At 38.1% G+C, this 22,758-nt stretch overlaps 1 protein-coding gene across 3 annotated transcripts in view; it reads right to left on the bottom strand.

Moving 5' to 3' along the window:
• FRMD6 (FERM domain containing 6) overlaps window positions 1-22,758 on the bottom strand; it is a 75,659-nt gene that overhangs the window by 31,952 nt on the left and 20,949 nt on the right. For all 3 annotated transcript variants that reach the window (XM_046010128.1, XM_046010127.1, XM_046010129.1), the window contains exon 2: window positions 4,269-4,469. In XM_046010128.1, coding sequence (XP_045866084.1) covers window positions 4,269-4,367 — 99 coding nt within the window. In that variant the 5' untranslated portion in view covers window positions 4,368-4,469. The remainder of the gene's footprint in view (window positions 1-4,268; window positions 4,470-22,758) is intronic.

The raw sequence follows: 22,758 nt of genomic DNA, 5'->3' as shown, positions 1-22,758 counted from the left end.
TCAGTAATGATTATCACAATACAAATGTTTACGAAATGGTAGTAAGGTAACAATACTGTCTTGTACAAGACTCATAAATCTCAGGACACATGGACAAGGCCTTATTCTAAAACCATGGTGCACGATAAATATTTCAGAAGGTATCCAAAACAGGCTACTCAGATTATCAAAAGCTGAGTCAGACAAGTATCTTTACAAGGAAGCTTTTCTTCTTGATAATATACTACAAATTTGAGACTTAAAATGTCATACCATCCAAGGAAACTTTAATCCTTAATTTTGACTGTATTTTTAAATGTCATAAACAAAGCTCGTAGGATAAAACATGATAAAAAGTTAACTGAAAAATTACAAACCACAAACTATATACACAAACAAACCATGCTGCAACTCTGTGTAACTGCTATTCAAATAATGCTGTACATTTCCTCCATATATATATGTGTGTATATATGTGTATATATATATATATATATCCCACATACTTATTATTGCTCTGCTGAGTTTAAATCAAGTATTTGGAGCCTACTGATAAACCTCTAACAACTATCAAGTAAGTAGTATTCTTGTTTAAAACTGTAATTAAGTAGGGCTGTGGCTCTGAAGTCTTACCTGCTGTGAAAACAAGCTTGAGTTATTTTGTATTTGCATATTATGAGTCTTTAAGGCTACATTTTAGCTGATTGTGAAATTTTTCAAGTTCTTTAATCTTCAGGGGCAATGGAGCTTTAAAAAGTGCTATATAGAGTATGAGCTATTAAGAATTAAAGTATTATCTAAAAATACACTCCATATGTAACTTGGTAATAAAAGCAGCATTTGGTTCTAAATGTCAATGGCTTGGGAGCCTGGCTGGCTCAGTTGGTTTAGGGTCTGACTCTTGGTTTCAGCTCACATCATGATCCCGGGTCCTGAGATCGAGCCCTGTGTTAGGCTCCACACTCAGTGGGGAGTCTGCCTGAGATTCTCTCCTTCTCCTTCTGCCCTTTCCCCTGCTCATGCTCTCTCTAAAATAAATATATATTTGAAATAAATAAATAAATAAATGTCACTGTTACTGAGCAAGCATGTTTAAAATATATCCCCCCCTCCCCAAAATAACGACTTGTTCCTTTAGTCTTAGTGAACAGGTATAAACTCTTGGCCACTGTTTATATTACTCAAAAATTTTTTGTACATTTACCATAATTTTATTGTCAAAATTTACCAAGTTTCCATATTTAACATTTACTTGATGATTAAAATCATTTAAAACATCCCCTACTAGTTCAAACTCATGGAGAAACTAGAATAATCAAAACAAAGTTTACCCCACATGCAGAAAGACAACATTCTATCATATCAACTACACATGTCAAGGAATAAACTATCTTTGTTTAAAAAATATTTAGAAATGAGGACAAAATGAAACCATTAATAAAACTGTTTTTGCTACAGTTAATTTGTTAGACAACAACCCTACAAATATCAACTGCAGTTGTATGAATACAAAGATAACACTGTGGAAAAAGACAGACCTTTGGCAGCCCTGAATTGGTTTTCTAGCAATGAGGGGCCTCCACACTACTTAACTCGGTCCCTCCTCCCTCCTTTGTTCAACAGCTTGCTAGAGAGGAGTCTGGACATGGCAGGGGAGTCTACGTGCCCTGGAATAAGAAAATCTTATAGGCCTAGAGGGAGTCCAGATTTTCCATTTGAGCTTCATTAACAGAGCTCCCTAATGAAATGAACAAACAGCTCAAAGAAATTAAAACAAGTGCTACTCTATTAAGTGCTCACTTACTGAGCAATTCCCAGCTGCCAGGCACTACAATTAGCGGTTTATTCATGTTATATCTTTAAATCCTCACAATGACCCTGCTGAGGAGAGGAAGATTATCTCTACTTTATAGATGAGGAAACAGAAGCAAAAAAAAAAAAAAAAAAAAGACAAAACAAACAATCAAACAAACAAACAAACAAAAAACCAACTAACTTGCCCAAGGCTACAGAGTATGTCAAAGAGTAGGGATTTCAAGTGAGGTCCCTGTGACTCTAAAACCCTCCTCAATCATGATGACAGACGGCTATACAATCCATGATCATCGTCCTGACCATCCTGTGGGGATATTACACTAATTATGCAAAATAAGGGAAGTGAAGACACATCAAATTAATCTCCGATGAGGAATTAAAGTAATAATAGCAGCTACTATGTTGTGTCAGGAATGATGCTATGTGCTAACCCTCAATTCTCACAATCACATAGTATAGTTGTAACAGAAGTGTTATGCCTAACTATCTTCCTCAGCTGAGATTTTAGTACAAATTATTTTCTTTGAAAATTATAAATTTCTCATGAATAAAATTCCTCATGAAGACAGATTAATCTGCCTTCCACTTACTTACCTGAGGTCAGGAAAGTTTCATTCTATATCCTATATGTGTAGATAAGTGTTTACACGAACACAACGGATATACAATGCAACCAGTGGATTATGTTTAAAGACATAAACAGAACTGAGAGAAGTTTCTTATGTGCTTAGCCTGTATGCCTTCATTTTGAATTTTTAAAAAAATTCAGTGGGTATCTTTTTATAAAATAACTATATAAAACTGAAATAGCATATTCACCTATATTAGTAGAATTACATTTTAATGTATTTTGCCCATGGCCAAACTGAAAAAGATAAGCTGCTGAGTTTTATCAGATTTTTAAAAACGAAATGTAAGAATAATAACCTATCACATCACATACTCAAAAACAACTTCAGGTACTCTGAATAACGATGTGGTTAATCAAAAGAAATCTGTCCAACAGATGATAAAATTCATCCAACAGGTAGGTTGGATGCTCGGACAATCCCTATGAGCAAAAATGAGGTTACATTAGTAAATCAAGAAACTAAAACTGAGAAGCTATGGTGATTGTCAGAATAAAACCAAAATAATTATGGCAATAAGTAGAACTTTTCCTGTCTAAATTTTTTAATGAAGCTACTTAAATGTCATATATATTCAGTATAACACTTAAAGATATTCTTTTATATAGCAATTGAGTTAAAAATATAGTAGCATATAGCAAAGAAAACCAATTCAAGGCATGCACTGAGGCAAGTTTCTCCCTAATTCCATCCGAATACAATCAGTGAAAGGAAGAATATGAAAGTCGATAACAGGGAGAGGGGTTGAAAAATGCTAGGCATGATTCTGATTATTATAAACCTGTTTGGCAGCCTCTGCCAAAGCTTAACACAGACATACTTAGATTCCCAAGTCTACTCTTGAATAAACCCCAGAAAAGTATACATATGGGTATACATATAAAATGCTCGTAACAGTTTTATTCATAATAGCCCAATAATTACAACAACCTAATATTCATCAACAATAAATGGATAAACAAATTGGGCATATTCACACAATGGAATATTACACAACAGTGAAAAGGAATTAGTGTCACGTGCAATAGTGTAAATGAATTTCACAGGCCAAATGTTGACTGAAAGGAGTCAGATACAAAAAAAGAACACACCACATAATTTCAGCCACGTGAAGTTCAGAAACAAATTACAGAGGAGGAAACAGTTACTACCCTTTGGGTAGAGATTATTGTCCAAGTGGAGTCACAAAAGATCTTTCTGGGGTGCTGAAAATAGAGCATATCTCAACCTGGATGATGATTACACATGTATATACACTTGTAAAAATTCTCTGAGCTGCACACTTAAGATCCCTACACTTTGCTGTAGATATAACTCTATTTTGCTGTAGATTATAACTCTATTCCTCAATGTCCAGGTTAACTAAGACAGTTAACTCTGACTCAAAAACTGAAAGCCAGAGCTTAGTGCCCAAGTGCATAGCCTTTCCTGAAATTGGCTAGACTCAGTCTACTATTAATGATCAAGACGCATAGTAAGAAGCTAGCAATTACTACCATTTCATGTGTGTGTCAACTCAAAAGCATTTAAAAAGCAAACTCACATTATATGTTAATAAAAATCTGTATTTCAGTAAAAAGTTGTAACATAGTAAAGTGCTAGTTTTTCTATAATACGGTCACCAAAATCCTGCAATTTTGCCCCCAGGTGAAAGAACATTGAAAGCAGCTGCTCTTAAGCCATTAATTCAGTTTATCCTTGTATAGACAACTTTAACATCCCAGTTCTGCTCCATTACTCACGGTCTCATTCTGTAAGGCTTTCGTCCTTCACCAGGTAGTAACTTGAATGTGGCCACCGCTGGGAACAGAATATTCAAACATTTCTAAAGTTGGATCTACTTACATTTATGATGATGTTGAGAGATTCATCATTGGGGAGGAAAATACACACACTCCGGCGGTCTTGCATGACTCTGTTGTTATGGAAGTTCAATTTGTTCATTGTGTTGTGGGCTCTCTAGTGGTCAGGGCTGGGCTCCGAGTCCTCGGCAATTCCTCTGGTTCCGAGCACTCCAAAGCCAGAATCCGCTCCTCATCACACGCCCTGCAGGAGAAGCAGAGTGATGTTCCACTGCGTAGGTTTCATAGTTGTAGGAAAAGCCCCAAAGTCAGCCATAAATAACGGCAGCGAGACTGGCGAGGAGAGATCCAGGGAGATGAGCAGCCGCACGACTGCTCTTGGCACTGGGACAGCACGTCTCAGAGCTGGGGTTGCCTGGCTTAATAAATGAGAACTCCCTGAAATGTGTTCTGTATTTTGCCCACTATCAACTGCTTTAAAACTTTCATTCATAGTCATGAATTAAACATAAAGCCAGTGAGTGCCTCATACATTCAAAGCAGTATTATGTGCTGCAAAGGCTCGCAGAGGCAGAGAACCTGCCTTTGAGGAGCTTCCAAGCTCACGTGGGAGATAAACGAAGTCTTCCAGAAATAAACAAACACAATGACAAAATAGCCGCAACAACAAAATTCTCAATCTTGCTCTTTTTTTCCATTACCAACTCAAGTTAAGTGTCTTGGCATTTACATTACATTCCTTCTACAACCACTGTGGTCTGGCTTTTACTCCTTTGCTTCGCCAATGTGGTTCTGCCAAAGGCAGTCAGGATCTCCAGACCATCAGCAGAATCTCTAGGATTCACTTCAGTTGATCTCTCTCCCTTAACAAGGTTAAGCCCTACTTAAAACTTTTTTCTCCCTGAGTTTTTACCGCATTGCTCTCTCTCCTGATCCTTTAACCTGACGACACAAACAAACCTCTATGTACTTCACCAACCAACTAACATGTAGAAATAAAACTGTATATATCGGCCATGTTTGTATACAAAAGAACTGTGGATATCTTATCAGTTTATTAAACACATTATTTTTTAACTTCTCTCAGGTTTCAATGTATACAATTTTTTTTTTTGCAAGTAATGAAGATTTACCTCCAATCTTCAATACTCACACCGTTTCTTTGTTTCATGTCTTATTGCACTTGCAAAACTTTGGAGAATAATTTTAAAACAATGGGGAATAATTTCTACTTTTAAATGAGTGTCTACACTGTTTCAGATATTATTGCTAATATAACACTATTCAACCAAGATATGTTAAGGCTAGTTGCCCCTCAAGCCAACAGGAATTATTTTTCTCCAACAGTATTTATATTGTCTCTTTCCAGCTGTAGGAGAAGAGAATTTCCAGGAATAAAGAACTGTTTTACCAACCAGAGTATAAGCACACAGTTTTAACAGAAAAGCTCACATAAATCAAAGCATAAACGAGATATAATCTGGTCTATTTGCTTAAGGTTAAATGTCCACTTGTTATCAGCAGGAAGATGGGAGAGAATATGATCTTATATGGCATTAGGAGTAAACATAAACTATTACTTATTTTTAAAGTATGAATAAAAATATCATCCACAAGGTAGCTATTCAAACTGAGTAAAAACAAATGGTAATCTTATATATAGTATTTCCTTATTAGAAAGGCGACAAGAAGCCCCCTTAGAAGTATTCTGCCTTTTTAAAAAAATATTTATTTGACAGATGGAGATCACAAGTAGGCAGAGAAGCAGGCAGAGAGAGAGGAGGAAGCAGGCTCCCCGCCCAGCAGAGAGCCCGATGCTGGGCTCGATCCCAGGATACTGGGATCATGAGCCGAGCCAAAGGCAGAGGCCTTAACCCACTGAGCCACCCAGGCGCCCCAGAAGTATTCTGCTTTTCTTAAAGGGTCAATAGCAATTGTTTCACATTAAGTTGTAGCCAGGACCTTACCCTATAGGATCACTGCAGTTCAGCATTACAGTTTATCTCCAGTATGGGATGGTTAGCCCATGTTTCTACAAGCATGAATTAAGTGCACCCCAAGTCCAATCCACTTTTAGTTCAACAGTTTCAAAACACCAATTGTAAGACTGGGTTGATTGCCTCAGAATCACCTGGGTGTGTGTAATGAATACAGAATCCTGAGCACAGGGACATTTCTACTCACTTAGAATCTCCCAGGTCAGGGTTCAGGAATCTTAATCTTTTAAAAAAGCTCCCAGGTATTTCTGACACATAGGTATAAAAACCACACTTGAATGAACAGAAGGAAGGTACTGAGCAGATTGTTGGTTGTAATACCTTCACAGTATACACTGGGAAAACATCATGAGGTATAGAATGGGGAATAAGCAACATATGTAAAGACATCATCACTGTAACTGGAAAAAAAAACCCGGGGTGCCTGGGTGGCTCAGTGGATTAAGCCACTGCCTTCGGCTCAGGTCATGATCTCAGGGTCCTGGGATCGAGCCCGGCGTCGGGTTCTCTGCTCCGCAGGGAGCCTGCTTCCTACTCTCTCTCTGCCTGCCTCTCTGCCTACTTGTGATCTCTCTCTGTCAAATAAAGAAAATAAAATCTTAAAAAAAAAATCCTCAATATTAAAGGCTCTGAGGAGCCCTGCAGGCAATTTCTTTTTTTTTTTTTTTTAAGATTTTATTTATTTATTTGACAGAGAGAGAGATCACAAGTAGGCAGAGAGGCAGGCAGAGAGAGAGGAGGAAGCAGGCTCCCCGCGGAGCAGAGAGCCTGGTGCGGGGCTCGATCCCAGGACCCTGAGATCATGACCTGAGCTGAAGGCAGCGGCTTAATCCACTGAGCCACCCAGGCGCCCCCTGCAGGCAATTTCTTAAATTTGTTTAATTTACTTGGTCACTGAATACTTTCTCTCTCCTCTAAGTCCTATCTATTAAGGTCCTGTAGAATAAATTCTTAAACATACCATTTGAGAAGTATGGCTGTAAAGCTATTCCCCTGTCACATCCTAAAATGGCAGATTTTTTCCTACGTACTGATCTATTCTAACACTTAGGTTTCCTCTCTATTAAAATCTTTTCAAGAAGAAATTACAGGCTATCATTAAATGCATCTTAAATTCAAAATCTTAAATGATATTAATCCCAGTGTAATTCTTCTTATTTAAATCTACACCTCAAATTGAGTTACTCCTATAATTTTCTATCCCTAATTAAACCAACTGAAGGGGGATTATTTCTCTTGACCTACTTTCTAGAATTAAAAAAATAAACTAAAGAAAAAATATTTTCTGAGGTTTGAGATGTTTCCAGAGCTTCATTAAGATAATTCTCAAATTTCATTTGAGTACAATTTTTACTTATTTTATGATTCAAATAATGCAGTAAAAAAAAAAGATTGGAGGGGGATTATTAAAGAAAATTTCATAAAAAGCAGTCCTTAAGAAGCAGTACTGCCCCCTTGGCTGCCTTTTCTGCTTTGAGGACATCAAACTAAAAAGTCCTAAAAGAGAGATAGGATGAAATTTTTACTTCATCCAGGACTGCATGAAAGCTGGTTAAAAGGTTCCAATGAAACAGTAAAAGGCCTATATCTCTAATATGCTCCAGTATAAAATTTAATCATACATTGGACAGTCCTGGGGAAAAGAATCAGACTCAATTTATACCAATTTGAATTGCAGAAATTAGCCTCGGAGCCACTGGCTACCTATGTTCTGTTCTCAGCTGAGTCCCAACTCAGCCCCAGGAGAGCAAATTTCCTACTCCATGCAGCCCTTTTCTGTCCAGGGATCTCAGGGTGGATTATTGCTTTTAGGATAGATATTTATGAAGAACACTTCATGTTGTAGTGTTATATTTTTCAGGCAACAACAAAACAGCTTTAATAATGATCAAACCCCCTCCTGTCATCTTTATTAATATCTAACTTACAAATAAAATATGTTAAGCTATAAGATTCCCCCACTTGAATTTTAAACCCACATTTTTATAAGTCCCTTATTTCCTGATAAGCCCCATTGGTTCAAAGTTACTTTGTTTCTTTTAAGAATCAGGAAGCCACCACCTGATGTGTGTACACTGAATACCAGTTTTCATTTTTTAGAAATTATAGGAATTATATAGGAATTAATTATATATAATATATATAATAATACAGTATTATATGGAATATATATAAGAATATTATATAGAAATTATAGGAATTAATCTTTAAACTGGTTCATAAAAGTAGGAACTTTAGTTTATTATAATGTATCAATACTGGTTATCTGTTGTGACAAATGTAGCACCCTCATGTAAGATGTTAACAATAGGCGAAAGTGGGTGCATGTGGGTTTCTATGAACTCCTGTGCTCTTTGCAAGTCCTATATATCTAAAAGTATTCTAAAACAATAAAGTATCCTAACAAAAAAGAACCAGGTTGCCAGATATCTCCAACACATGATACAATCTCACTCTGAATGGAGGCAAAGGAGGAATCTCAATTCTGAGATTGTCACCCTAAAAAACAATGAACAGGTGGTACTGTGATATGATGACTTCTATAAGGCAAGCATGGTGAGTAGCCACATTTCAACAGTCAACAAGGTGTTTTTTGTTTTTTTTTACCTTGGAAAACTTTTTACCTTGGAAAACTGGATCACAGAGAGCCCTTTTAATTTAATTATTATACATTTAGGAAGCTGATGTCATACACACAGTACCATGATATTTATTTGCTAATAAGCAGAACACAATAGCAATAGAAGATGTGCTCCTACACCTTTGAGCTCAGAATCTCGTTAGGGACATACCTCTTGCCGAGAAATTTAAGATAATGATACTGTCTTTGCTTCCCAAGAGCACGTGTATTCTGATGGGCGACTCTCATGGGAAGACATCTGACAGCATGAAATATATGAGTACTGTGGTCTGTATCATTTTGGGATAAATAGTATATAGCCTTTTTAGTGTCTGGTATTCCTAAAAGTGATATACAAATACCACTGGTAAAACGGCTTGGTTTTTTTCCCTCATTGATTTATTCATTCATTCCATGTATACACATTAAACACCTACAATGTTCTAAGTGTTGTCATAGGCGCAGAGCATATAATACTGAACAAAACAAATATCCTGCTCTGATGGAGAGAGAGAATAAACATAAAATGTAGGTGGTGATATGTACTGTGAAGAATAAACCCAGTAGATGAGAGAGTTGATGGAGATAAGGTGGTAGCGTAGATGCTATTTCATACAGGGTAATCAGGGAAGCATCTTTTATAAGTTGATATTTGAGCTGGTAACAGAATTAAGAGAGGGATATCATTTCCTTCTCTCCTTCCTTCCTTCCTTTCATTGGTCCATCCATCCCAGGGGAAGTGTTCCAAAAGGGAACAGTAAATGCCAGGCTCACCTACTCTTCAGAAAAGGCAGAATAATAGCACCAATTATAGCTAACATTTCGTACATACTTAGTATGTGCCAGGTGCTACTGTTAAGCACTTATGATATATTAAAGAAAACTGTAAACTCTTTGCCATGCTTCCCATTAAGAGATGGGATCTACTTCCCCTTCCCTTGAATCTGGGCTAACTCATGTTCGGTTAGAAGTTCTGCATCATGCATAATTCATTTGTGTAAATGCTCTTGGTATGTTACTTCTAATCTCTATCTTTACACTAACAGTTCAGTAGCTTGTAGTTATCCTTCTTAACCCTAACCCAGATTTCTTTTCATCTCTGACAGCAGGCTTGCTCACTAAGTGTGGGTTGTTTCACTTACTACACAATGTCTTTGGACAGGGAAGATCCTACAGCAGGGTTTCTTAACCTTGGCATTACTGACCTTATGGGTCAAATATCCTTTGTAGTGTGGGACAACCGGGGCATTGTGGGATGTTCAGCAGCATTCCTGGCCTCTACCCACTAGATGTCAGGAGAATCCCCCACCTCCCAGTTGTGACAACCCAAAATTTCTTTGGATATTGTTGAATGCCCCCTTGGGGCAAAATCACCCACTGTTGAGAACCAACTACTGAGAGTAAGTTTCCTTAAAGTCATTACTCTTCACCATCAGCTGTTTTGTTTTTGTTTTTTTTAATATAGGCATATCTTGTTTTATTGAACTTTGTTTTATTGCATTTTACAGATAATGTGTTTGGCGGGGAGGAGGGGTTATATGTTTTGTTTTTTTAAACAAATTTAAGGTTTGTAGAAAGCATGCTGGCAACATTTTCCCAACAGCATTTGCTAACTTTGTGTCTGTTTCATTTGGTAATCCTCACAACATTTCAACTTTTGCATTATTATATTTGTAATGGTGATGTGTGATCAGTAATCTTTAATGTTACCATTGGAATTGTGTGGGGTGCCCATATAAAACAGTGAACTTAATAAATAAATGTGGGTGCTCTGACTGCTCTGCCAACCACCCGTTTCCTATCTCCCTTGCTTCCCTATTCTCTGCAAAACAATGATACTGGAATAAGAGACTCTACAATGGTCTCTAAGCATTCATGTTAAAGGAAGAGTTGCATGTCTTCTACTTAAAATCAAAAGCTAGAAATGATTAAGCTTAGTAAGGAAGGCAATGCAAAAGCCAAGACAGGCTGAAAGCTAGGCCTCTTGCACCATTTAGCCAAACTGTGAATGCAAAGGAAAAATTCTTGAAGGAACGTGCCATGTCAGTGAACAAACAGATGCCAAGAGACAAGGAAGGCTGAAAGAGTTGAGGAAGCTACAGAAAATGTACGAAGCTAGCATGAAGTTTAAAAAAAAAAAAAAGCCATCCCAATAACATACAAGTGCAAGGTGAAGCCTCAAGTGCTGATGTAGAAGCTGCAAGTTACCCAGAAGATGTAGCTCTGATAATAAATGAGGGTGCTACACTCAACAACAGATTTTCAATGTATGTGAAACAGCCTTCTGTCAGAAGATGCCATCTAAAAAATTCATAACTAGAGACAAGAAGTCAATGCCTGGCTTCAAAGCTTCAAAGGACAGGCTGACTCCCTTGCTAGGGGCTAATGCAGCTAGTGACTTGAAGTTGAAGCTAACACTCATTTACCAATCTGAGAATCCCAGGGCCCTTAGGAATAATGTTAGCTCTACTCTGCCTGTGCTCTGTAAATGGCACAACAAAGCCTGGACGACAGCTCATCTCTTTACAACATGGTTTACTGGATATTTTAGGTCCACTGTGGAGACTTACCACTCAGAAAAGATTCTTTTCAAAATATTACTGCTCATTGCTCATGTACCTGGTCACCCAAGAGCTCTGATGGAGACATACAGCGAGATTAATGTTGTTTTCAAGCCTGCTAATACAACATCCTTTCTGAAGCCAATGGATCAAGGAGTCATCCCGACTTTCTAGTTTTATTATTTAAGAAATACTTTCCATAAGGCTATAGCTGCCATGGGTAGCCATTCCTCTGATGGATCTAGGCAAAATCAATTGAAAACCTACAGTCACCATTCTAGATGCCATTAAGAACATCATGATTCATGGGAAAAGGTCAAAATATAAACATGAACAGGAGTTTGGAAATCATGGATTCCAACCCTCATGGATGACTTTGAGGGATTCAAGACTTCAGTGGAGGGAGTAACTGTAGATGTGGTAGAAACAGTGAGAACCAGAATTAAAAGTGGAGCCTGAAGACGGGACTGAATTGCTACAATCTCAAGATAAAACCTGAATGAATGAGGAGTTGCTTTTATTATAGATGAGCAAAGAAAGTGACTTCTTGAAATGTAACCCACTACTGATGAAGATGCTCTGAAGACTGTGGAAATGACAACAAAGTATGTAGAATACAACATAAGTTTAGCTGACAAGCAGCAGAAGGGTTTGAGTATTGAAGCCACTTTTGACGTGAGTTCTACTGCAGGTAAAATGCTATCAAACAGCATCACATGAGACAGAGAAATTGTTCATGAAAGGAAGAGTCAACTGATATGGGAAACTTCATTACTGTCTTATTTTAAGAAATTGCCACAGCCACCCCAACCTTCAGCAACCACCACCCTGATCAGTCAGCAGCCATCACTGCAGAGGCAAGACCTTCCAGTGAAAGAATTATGACCTGATAAAAAATGAGATGATGGTTAGCATTTTTTTTTAGCAATATAGTATTTTGAATTAAGGTACATACTTTTTTTTACACATAATACTATAGTGTACTTAAAAGATGACAGTATAGGGGCGCCTGGGTGGCTCAGTGGATTAAGCCGCTGCCTTCGGTTCAGGTCATGATCTCAGGGTCCTGGGACTGAGCCCCGCATTGGGCTCTCTGCTCAGCGGGGAGCCTGCTTCCCTTCCTCTCTCTCTCTGCCTGCCTCTCTGCCTACTTGTGATCTCTGTCTGTCAAATAAATAAATAAAAGCTTTAAAAAAAAAAAGATGACAGTACAGTACAAATACTACCTTTATATGCACTGGGAAAGCAAAAAGTTCATTTGACTAGCTTTATTACAATATTTATTTCTCTGCCGTGATCTGAAACCAACTAGCAGTGTCTCGAGTTATGTCTGTAATAGTACAACATTTACTAAACACATACTGTCCAACTAAAGGTCAGCAACTGAGTCAGAACTCAGAAACCTGGCTTGAATCTTGAAGTTTACTTTTTCAACTTTTTGAATGTCTTACTAGCCTCTGGCTTCAGAGGCTGCTTTGATGTTTAGCCTTCTTGAAACTTAAATTTTTAATGGAGTGTACTGCCAAACTTGTCACATAAGTACACTTCCATTATTATCAGGTACTTATTCCTTGAGAGTCCTACATTTTGACTTTATACCTGGAAATATAGAAACAAACATGGAAACAGTAATACCTGAGTTTCAGTTTTTTTTTTTTTTTTAAAGATTTTATTTATTTATTTGACAGATAGAGATCACAAGTAGGGAGAGAGGCAGGCAGAGAGAGAGAGGAGGAAGCAGGCTCCCTGCCAAGCAGAGAGCCCGATGCGGGGCTCGATCCCAGGACTCTGGGATCATGACCTGAGCGAAAGGCAGAGGCTTTAACCCACTGAGCCACCCAGGCACCCCCTGAGTTTCAGTTTGTATACTCTGCATTATGAAGTTATTTTTTTCTTAAGTGAGGGTAATTTGCATGTAAGAGTCATTTTGGGACTATAGAAATATTTTCCTCACTTAATTTGAAGATAAGTAAATTGAACACTTTTCATTTCATGTCCTTTTTTTTCCAGTTACTGTTTTATCTGAGAAGGAAAGTAGTTGCTATCTATCAACTACCTGGAGCCAAACCCTCTAGAAAGAACATCACTCTTCGTTGCTCTTTGCCACGTTCCAACCATTGCTCTCCCAGATAAATGAAGGACTGTGAAAAGCTTAACATCACCTTTCATATAGTTGAACCTCAGCTGTTTAGAGACAACAGGGAAAGAATACTGATTAAAAAGATGGACTTAACCTCTCCAAAGGGTCAAACCTGAATCCTAATACGGATTCTACAATGGCCACAGGCAAGTAACCTAATCTGTGAGCTTGATTCTTCCCCTGTAAAATATGTAATTTGGGCCTTCTAGAACTATTAAAAAGGTGAAATTGAGATAATGAATATAAAGAATTAGGTATCAGGTTACTGGGTAGATGGTTCATTGAAACAACAGTCATGCACTGCCAGGTCATAAAAAGGCACATCTACAACTGATCAACAAAAATATATATCACCTAGAGATCTGGAATTTAGAGCCAGATGCAACAACTGGGCTGAACTTTGGGAGGTCTACTTTGTGGTGGGGAAGGTAAGTGTAGTGTTGATTATACACGGGGCAGTTACATTATACTAGGTGGTGACTCCTTTGAAATTTTATGTATTGGGGGCACCTGGGTGGCTCAGTGGGTTAAAGCCTCTGCCTTCAGCTCAGGTCGTGATCCCAAGGTCCTGGCTCTCTGCTCAGCGGGGAGCCTGCTTCCTCCTCTTTCTCTGCCTGTCTCTCTGTCTGCTTGTGATCTCTGTCAAATAGATAAATAAAATCTTTAAAAATAAATAAATAAAATTAAATTAAAAAAAAAAAAGAAATTTTATGTATTGAAAAAGAGAAAGTGTATATGAATGCATAGGTTCCGATGTATGCTGGTTGACCAAAAGACGCAATGTCGAAGACATCTGTGTGATTCTGTTTGGCACCTGCTATCCACCAGGAGTGCCCCTCTCCAATCTCACATGTTTCCAGTGGGGCTATCAATCAGTGTATTCTCTACTTTGGAAGAGTGAAGAGATAACCTAGGGTATAAATGTGACCAAAGCCGGCCAAATGGGGTGCCCCATTCTCCAGTCCCAGTGCTTGGTCTGAAGGGTGAATGTATAACCAAGTGAAGCCAGAATTCCTCCATGAAATTTGTTATACAAATGCTGGGGTGGAGAGAGCTACTCCTCTCCCTGGACAAAGGATAACACTCTCATCATTAGCAAAGAAGACCTGGAAGGCCAAAAAAAAAAAAAATCTGAGTAACTGAAAAGTTTAGGTGGTTGAGTTGCAGTTCTGACACCACTATTCTGGATGAGTACTACACATAGCAATTTGAGAAGGGATCAGTTTACAGTACAGTCAGAGCAACTTTAGTAAAAGCATTTATTTTATTTTTTTTAGTAAAAATATCTTTAATTTGGGGTCCATTTTACAAATGTGGCAAGGAGAAAATCTGCTAACTACCGAATGCAACCTAGTACATGTTATAACCTGACTCTAGCATTTTTACACTACACACTGTAAGTGGCTGTGTATGTTACTTGAAATGCAGCAGCAATATATTGTTAGCATATGTAAAGTAGTACGCAAATATACATATTTTATCTATGAGTATATTTATAAATTTTACATATATGACATGTGCATGCAAGCACCTACATATAATACAAGTAATAACTACACTTGAAATGCAGTTATTGAATCAAGAGAAATGTTAAGTTTGGAAAGTGGGAACATAGTGAGAGACAATACAATGTACAGCTTAAGAGCCTGGATTCAGACTGCCTGGGTTTGGATCCAAGCTGAAAGCCTGGGAAACTGGGTGCCCTTGGGCAAGGCTCTCCACTTCTTTGTGTCCATTTTTCTCACCTCTGAAATCAAACTGTTGTGAAGAGTATTAAATTAGCTACTCTTTACTATCAAGTACCATTATTGATGTTGTGTTATAGAAAGTAAGGGGAAGAACTGCTATTTGGTAGTATATGGTGGTTAAATCAATCTATTCTGTCAATCATCTCTTGAATTCTAAAAGAAATAGTGCTTTTCTCTTGTTTGTAGCTAATAGATTATTTTGTTTCTCTATTTATTAATGAGATTTGCTACAGACACCTTGGAGCTGGGAATGGCAAAGCACCTTCCAATCAAAATGGATTTGAATTGGTGCCAACTAACGCTTATCATACTCTAAGGAATAAAATTACGTTGCTGGTCCTACAAATGTTTGTGCCCTTTGACCCAACAGTCTGATTTCCAGGGAATGTATAAAAAGGAAATAATTCAACCAAAGTACATCATTTTTTTGGTAAATATAAATTAAAACTACAATAAGATAATCAACAACACAAGAAACAACAGGTGTTGGTGAGGATGTGGAGAAAGGGAAAGCCCTCTTGCACTGTTGGTGAAAATGCAAACTTGTGCAGCCATTCTGGAAAACAGCATGAAGGTTCCTCAAAATGTGAAAAACAGAACTACACTAAATGATGCAGTAATAGCACTACTGGGTATCTACCCCCAAAATACAAAAACACTAATCCAAAGGGATACATGCACCCCTCTGCTTATTGCAGCATTATTTACAGTAGTCAAGAAATGGAAGTAGCGCCAGTGTCCACTGATAGATGAATGGATAAAGAAGATGTGATATAAATATACAATGGAGTATAATTCAGCCATAGAAAGAATGAAATCTTGCCATTTGCAATGACAGGCAACCTAATGAATGGGAGAAGATACTTGCAAATGATATATTCAGTAAGGGGCTAATATCATATACAAAGAATTTACACAACTCACCACCAAAAAAACCCAAATAACCCAATAAAAAAATAGGCAGAGGGCCTGAATAGATATTTTCCCAAAGAAGACATACAGTGCTAATTATCAGGGAAATACAAATCAAAACCATAGTGAGCTATCACCTTACACCTGCCAGAATAGGTAAACTCAGAAAGACAAGAGATAACAAGTGTTGGCAAGGAGTGGAGAAAAAGGAATTCTCATGCGCTGTTGGTGGGAATGCAAACTAGTTCAGCCAACTGTGGAAAACAGTATGGAGGTTCCTCAAAAAATTAAAAATAGAATTACCATATGACCCACCAATTCCACTACTAGGTATTTACCCAAAGAAAACAAAAACACTAATTCAGAAAGATATATGCACCCCTATGCTTATTGCAACATTATTTACAACGGCCAAGATATGGAAGCAACCCAAGTGTCTATCAATAAGATGAATGGATAAAGAAGATGTGGTGCATATACATACAATGGGATGTCACTCAGCCACAGAGAAGGACGAGATCTTGCCATTTGCAAACAAAATGGATGGACCTAGAGGGTATTACACTAAGTGAAGTCAGACAGAGAAAGACAAATACCATATGAATTCACTTGTATGTAGAATCTAAGAAACAAACGAAAAGCAGAAAGCGATCCAAAAATACAAAGAATTGGTGGTTGCTAGAGGAAAGGGCTAGGCAAAATGGGTGAAGAGAGTGGGGCAGACAGGCTGCTAGTTATGGAATAAAGAGGTCACGGGTATGAAAAGGTACAACATAAGGAATAGTCAAGGACACTGGAATAGCATTGTATAGTGAGAGATGACAGCTACACTGGTGGTGAGCATATGACATAACACAGACCCTTGTTAAACCACGATGCTGTACACCTGAAACTAATGTACCACTTCGTGTCAACCGTACTTTAACTTTTAAAAAAAGGTAATGAGAGCTTTACAATTATTTTTAATATTTCAAATACGCTGATAAAACTGGTGTATTAAAAAAAAAAACCTGGTGGGGCGCCTGGGTGGCTCAGTGGGTTCAAGCCTCTGCCTTTCACTCAGGTCATGATCCCAGCGTCCTGGGATCGAGCCCCGCATCGGGCTCTCTGCTTGGCAGGGAGCCTGCTTCCTCCTCCTCTCTCTGCCTGCCTCTCTCCCTACTTGTGATCTCTATCTGTCAAATAAATAAATAAAATCTTTAAAAAAAAAAAAAAAACCTGGCACATTTATCCTTGGTAATATTTCAAGGAAAACTGAGAGTGTTCACGTAAACAATTTTAATACTGCTTTTCAAGTGCTTATTTTGATAACACAGTTTTACGTGCCTGATTTAAAAAATGAAAACAATTTATTTTAATAGACAATCTTTTCAAACATGAGGCCCGAGGAAGATGGGGGAGAAGAAGGACAGCAAAAGTGAACCTCGGTGGTCAGAAGGTTGGGATTTCGTTGCTATCCATACACTTAAAAAAAAAAAATCTTAGTAAAAAAAAACAAAAACAAACAAACAAAATCCTTCCTTCTGTCTAGTCTATCCTTCTAGTGCCTTTCTCCTCCACCATACATCTTCAGTGTATTCTCACCTGGATTTCTAGATGTTCTGTCTTCTCTCACTCTTGAAGTCTGCCACCCCTCCCCCAATGCTGCCAGGGTAACCCCACTACACTGCACACCCATCTCGCACATCCCAGCTCACACACTCTTTCATGCTACAGCACTTTCATGGAGAACACCTCAACTCTAAGGCAGAATCTTTCACCATCGGCTTCCATCCAGCCTCTGTGTGGCCATTCTGACTCATATCTTACATTTACTACAATTGTTTTCCTCGTAGTCCTCTGAACAAGTCTTGCCCTCATATGTCTGTGCTTGACTATGTTGTTCCCTCTGCCTAGATATCCTTCCTTGCATATTATCCACCCACCTTCAAAAGAATAAAAACAAAATATCTTCCTCCTCCCCCCAAAATTCAAGACACTTGTCTGGGAAGCATGCTTCCACATAGGTAGGCAATGGAGGGTCATTTCCCTTGTGCTCATATCACCCCCTGTAGCTGTTGGCAAGTCTGTCTCCCCACGGAGAACTGGAATCTCCTCCAGGACAGGATCCATCAGCATCTAATGTCTCTAATGTCTGCAGTAGTACTGGGTCTATAATAGGCACACAGTAGGATGTGAGGAGTAAATTATTTATAAAATCACCAAACATGCAAATTCTCTAGCAATTAAGATTAAAACTACAAGGACACCTAGTCAGTCAAGTGTCTGCCTTCAGCTCAGGTCATGATCCCGGGGTCCCGGGATAGAGTTCTGCATCAGGCTCCCTGCTCACTGGGAGCTGGCTTCTCCCTCTGCCCTGCCACTACCTCTGCTTGTGTTCTCTCTCTCTCTCTGTCTCTCTGACAAATAAATAAGTAAGTTGTTTAAAAAAAAAAAAAGATTAAAATTATATTTTTAAAGAAGCACTCTCCTGTCCCAACTCCAGAAATGGGAGTCAGTACTGGTCACAGCTTCTTAAATATTTTCTGCATGTTAATTACAAGGGAAAGGTGCATATTGTTCCTTGTCTTTAAATGTAGAATACAAACATGAAAAAATACTAATCTCCAAACTGTCAACAAAAATACACTTTCTAGGAAAGTTTCCCTATGTATCAAGCTAAGCCAGCTTTGTTCTTTTTGTTGGTTGCCTATCTAACATCTCCCCTCATCTCCCTGCTTATGCCTATCTAACATCTCCCCTCATCTCCCAGCTTATGTGAAAGCAAATATATAAAAACATATATTGGGGGCACCTGGGTGGCTCAGAGGGTTAAGCCTCTGCCTTCGGCTCAGGTCATGATCTCAGGTCCTGGAATAGAGCCCTGCATCCAGATCTCTGCTCAGCAGGGAGCCCGGTCCCCACCCCCCTCACCTGCCTCTCTGCCTACTTGTGAGCTCTCTCTCTCTCTCTCCCTGTTGAATAAATAAATAAATAAAATCTTTAAAAAAAAAAAAGATATATTGGTTGGGAGGGATTAAATCACAAGTGCCAAAATTATCCAACTCAAACTTGAACTCCGTTAGTCAAACTATCTGGTTTGACTATTAGTCAGCTATTTCCTAGCTATATGACCTTGATCAAGTCCTATCACCTCTCTATATCTCTGCTTCTATGTCTGTAAAATGGAAATAACAACAGCATCTACTTTAAAGGATGACATAAGGCATATGGTAGATACTACAGAAATGTGAACTATTAGTAAACTAGTTAAATACTATAAGGGAAATTTATAAAAACCAAAGTAACTTGAAAACTACAAGTAGGCTAAAAGGGTTTGTGGGTAATTCGATGTGGTAGTTTGAGATGTCATGCAAAATCTAGCTTTTCCCTGTTAACTTGGAACCACTGTGTTTTAAGGCTTGCATCTCTCAGAGTGATCAAATAAACCAGAATGAGGAAGTAAACAAGAGTAATGATACTCGGCCGAATTGGAAGTCTTAGGTCACCAGCACCCCCACCATAGGGCAGGGACAAGGAACAAGCCTAGTTGAGGTCACCCGAGGCCCACCTCTAGAGCTAGAGGCAGGATCAACTTCCCCTGAACTACATGGATATCAAAACAAAAAAATCTGAGTACCTTTGGGAAGCTGGGAGATGAGGGAAGATGTTAGATAGGCAACCAACAAAAAGAACAAAGGCAATGGTAAAATTCATGAATTTTCAACCAGAGAAACTTTAGTATTTCATAGCCATCTGTATTCAGAATTCATATCAGGTTTAGCAACCAGGCACAAAAATTCCTTTCAACCAAGATGAATTTCTAGCATGACATCGCCAACAAAAAGTGCTGTTCTCACGGAAAATCCTCCAACTTAGAAGCATCTGCTTCTAATTTCCACAATGAAATCTTTGATTCCTTCATTCATGGGACTTGCACACAATTCCCTCTGACATTGGAACTGCAGCTTTCTAGATAATGATTTTGTAATAATTCTCATTATGTGGTAGTAATATAGAAATTCTTATATCACATAGGAATTTTAACACTAACTTTACTTATTTTTTCCCCTGAAATATTTTTTTTTTCCTAAGAGAGTATAATGCTTATAAGGAAGATTGAATAAAGCATTTGGGAAGTTGCTAACTTTATTTTAACACTGCAGAAGGATTTTCTAGATTATTAACAACAACAAGATAAATGTAAAAACTGGAAAGGCAAAGGCCCACTAATAGTAGAAGAAATAAAACATGGCATGTGAAACAATTCAGTAAACATTAATGATCCACAGCCATACGATGATAACAGCTATGAATCTCAGACAGTTAGCAAAAAAAAAAAGTTATAGACGAATATATACAATACCTTCCTATGAATACAAAGTTCAAAAATAGGTAACTAGGGGCACCTGGGTGGCTCGGTGGTTTAAAGCCTCTGCCTTCGGCTCAGGTCATGGTCCCACGGTCCTGGGATCCAGCCCTGCATCCCGCTCCCTGCTCAGCAGGGAGTCTGTTTCCGCGCTCTCTCTCTCTCTGCCTGCCTCTCTGCCTACTTGTGATCTCTGACAAATAAATAAATGAAATCTTAAAAAAAATAAACAGGTGACTAACCAATAAATCATTCAGAGTTACATAATATATATTGGTAAGACAACAAAGAAAGGCAATGTAATGATTAACCTCAAAATGGCGCTGGATGGGACAGTCTGGGAATAGCGGATGTCTTCAGAAAGGGACGGGAGCTACAATGTAGCTACAAAGCTACACTGTAGTGGATACAATGATGTTGATTACTATTATTGTTTAAAATGTACATATATTGGGGTGCGTGGGTGGCTCAGTCGGTTAAGCATCTGCCTTCAGCTCAGGTCGTGATCCCAGGGTCCTGGGATTGAGTCAGACCAGGCTCTCTGCTCAGCAGAGAGCCTGCTTTTCTCCCTCTCCCTCTGCCTGCTACTCTGCCTACTTATGCTCTCTCTAGCTCTCTCAAATAAATAAAATCTTTATTTTTTAAAAAATAGAAAACACAAAAAGTAGACATTATAGGCACTTTTCTGTGTATTTCATAATTAAAAAAATAAAATTTATCAGAGGTGTTGTTGAAAATGCTGTGAATACATACTGGTGATTAGACTTGAAAAAGATACATAAGGTAGGACAAGTATGCAATCTTGTTATAATAGCCTGCTATTTTTAACATAAAATACATCCACTGAGGATCCTATACAAACACTTAGACAACAGCAAACTAAAATAATCTTTGTAAAATATTATTGTGCTTACTACATAATTGTTTCCATGGCCCAGAAATAGGGAAAAGCCTTAGATATTCTAGTGTTGTTAATGAATCCCTATAGGAGTATTTATAATCTGGTAGTATGCATATGTATTAATTTCTGGGATTCTATCTACTACTAAGTGGGAAAATAATGCAACAAAATAACCACCAAATGAAAACTTCACCACTGTATCTGATTTTACAGATGATCTACTCCAACTCCATAATTTTATTGGTAATGAAGCTGATGCTGTGAGACACTTACGGGCCAAGATAATACCAGTTAGTCTTAGGTGCTTTTCTTTTCAGGATTTTTGTTCTCTGAAGTCTGTCCAAAAGCTCCCATGAGTTGGGGACAATTTAATTTAATTCAGTCTCTTCAAAATTTCGTTTTTTATACAAAGTTAAGAAACATGATAAAATGATTTACTAAAGTGAAAGTATGCAAATGCTAATAAAGCTGTAGAATTATATGCAAAATAGTTTATGAAGCCAGAAAAAGAGTGTGAGATGTTAGGAATCCAAATTTTACCCTTCTACATATAAATTATGGGCTGCAATTATTTTGTTAACCCGACACACCCGAAAGTAGCATCTGCAGCAGGACACACCCTCGTGCATGTACACATACTATGCACCTGCCGTATGTGCGGAATGGTGTGAAGTAAAACTCACGGGTCCAGGTACTCTTTACAGTTGAAAAAGATCAAAATCACAACCTACAGACTTCAAAGTAAAAGATTCTTCTGGACATTCTAACAAGGCTTTGTACTGTTACAAAAGGTCTTCTTAACACCCCATTGGGGGTTTGGCAGTGAGTAAGTAAGTTAGAGACAAAGCTGTCACATAATCTTAAAAACACATCTGAAAATATTGATTCCAAAAGTCAGAGAAAACAATGATTCTTTTTAATCATTTAAAAAAAAAAGGCTGAAATTCTGATTTACAGTTTTAAAAGCCCTTACTTAAGAAAACTGATAAGAATGTTTATTTTATATAGGGCTTCCCTGTTACTTATGGCTACCCCATTACCCAGGAGCATCATCCAATCATTAGCCAATCTACTCTAGGAAGACTGAGGTGATTTGTGTTATTCTGGAGAAACACAAATCCAAGACTGTGAAGGCGGCCGTAGGGAACTGGGGAGCAGAGACTGCATCCCTTAGGTCCCCCAAGGTAATCTTCAGTCAGAAGCTGCTCTCTTCTACCTGTCATCCAGCAATAAATTCCCTTAGCTTACTTTTAGAAGATAACTACCATAAATATGCCAGTTCCATCAAGTGTGAAATCTCATTTCC

This window comes from Meles meles, chromosome 6 (assembly GCF_922984935.1).
Source record: "Meles meles chromosome 6, mMelMel3.1 paternal haplotype, whole genome shotgun sequence".
NCBI classification, from domain to species: Eukaryota; Metazoa; Chordata; class Mammalia; order Carnivora; family Mustelidae; genus Meles; species Meles meles.
Note: the sequence above shows the minus strand (reverse complement) of the source record. Positions and strands in the feature narration are given on the sequence as shown.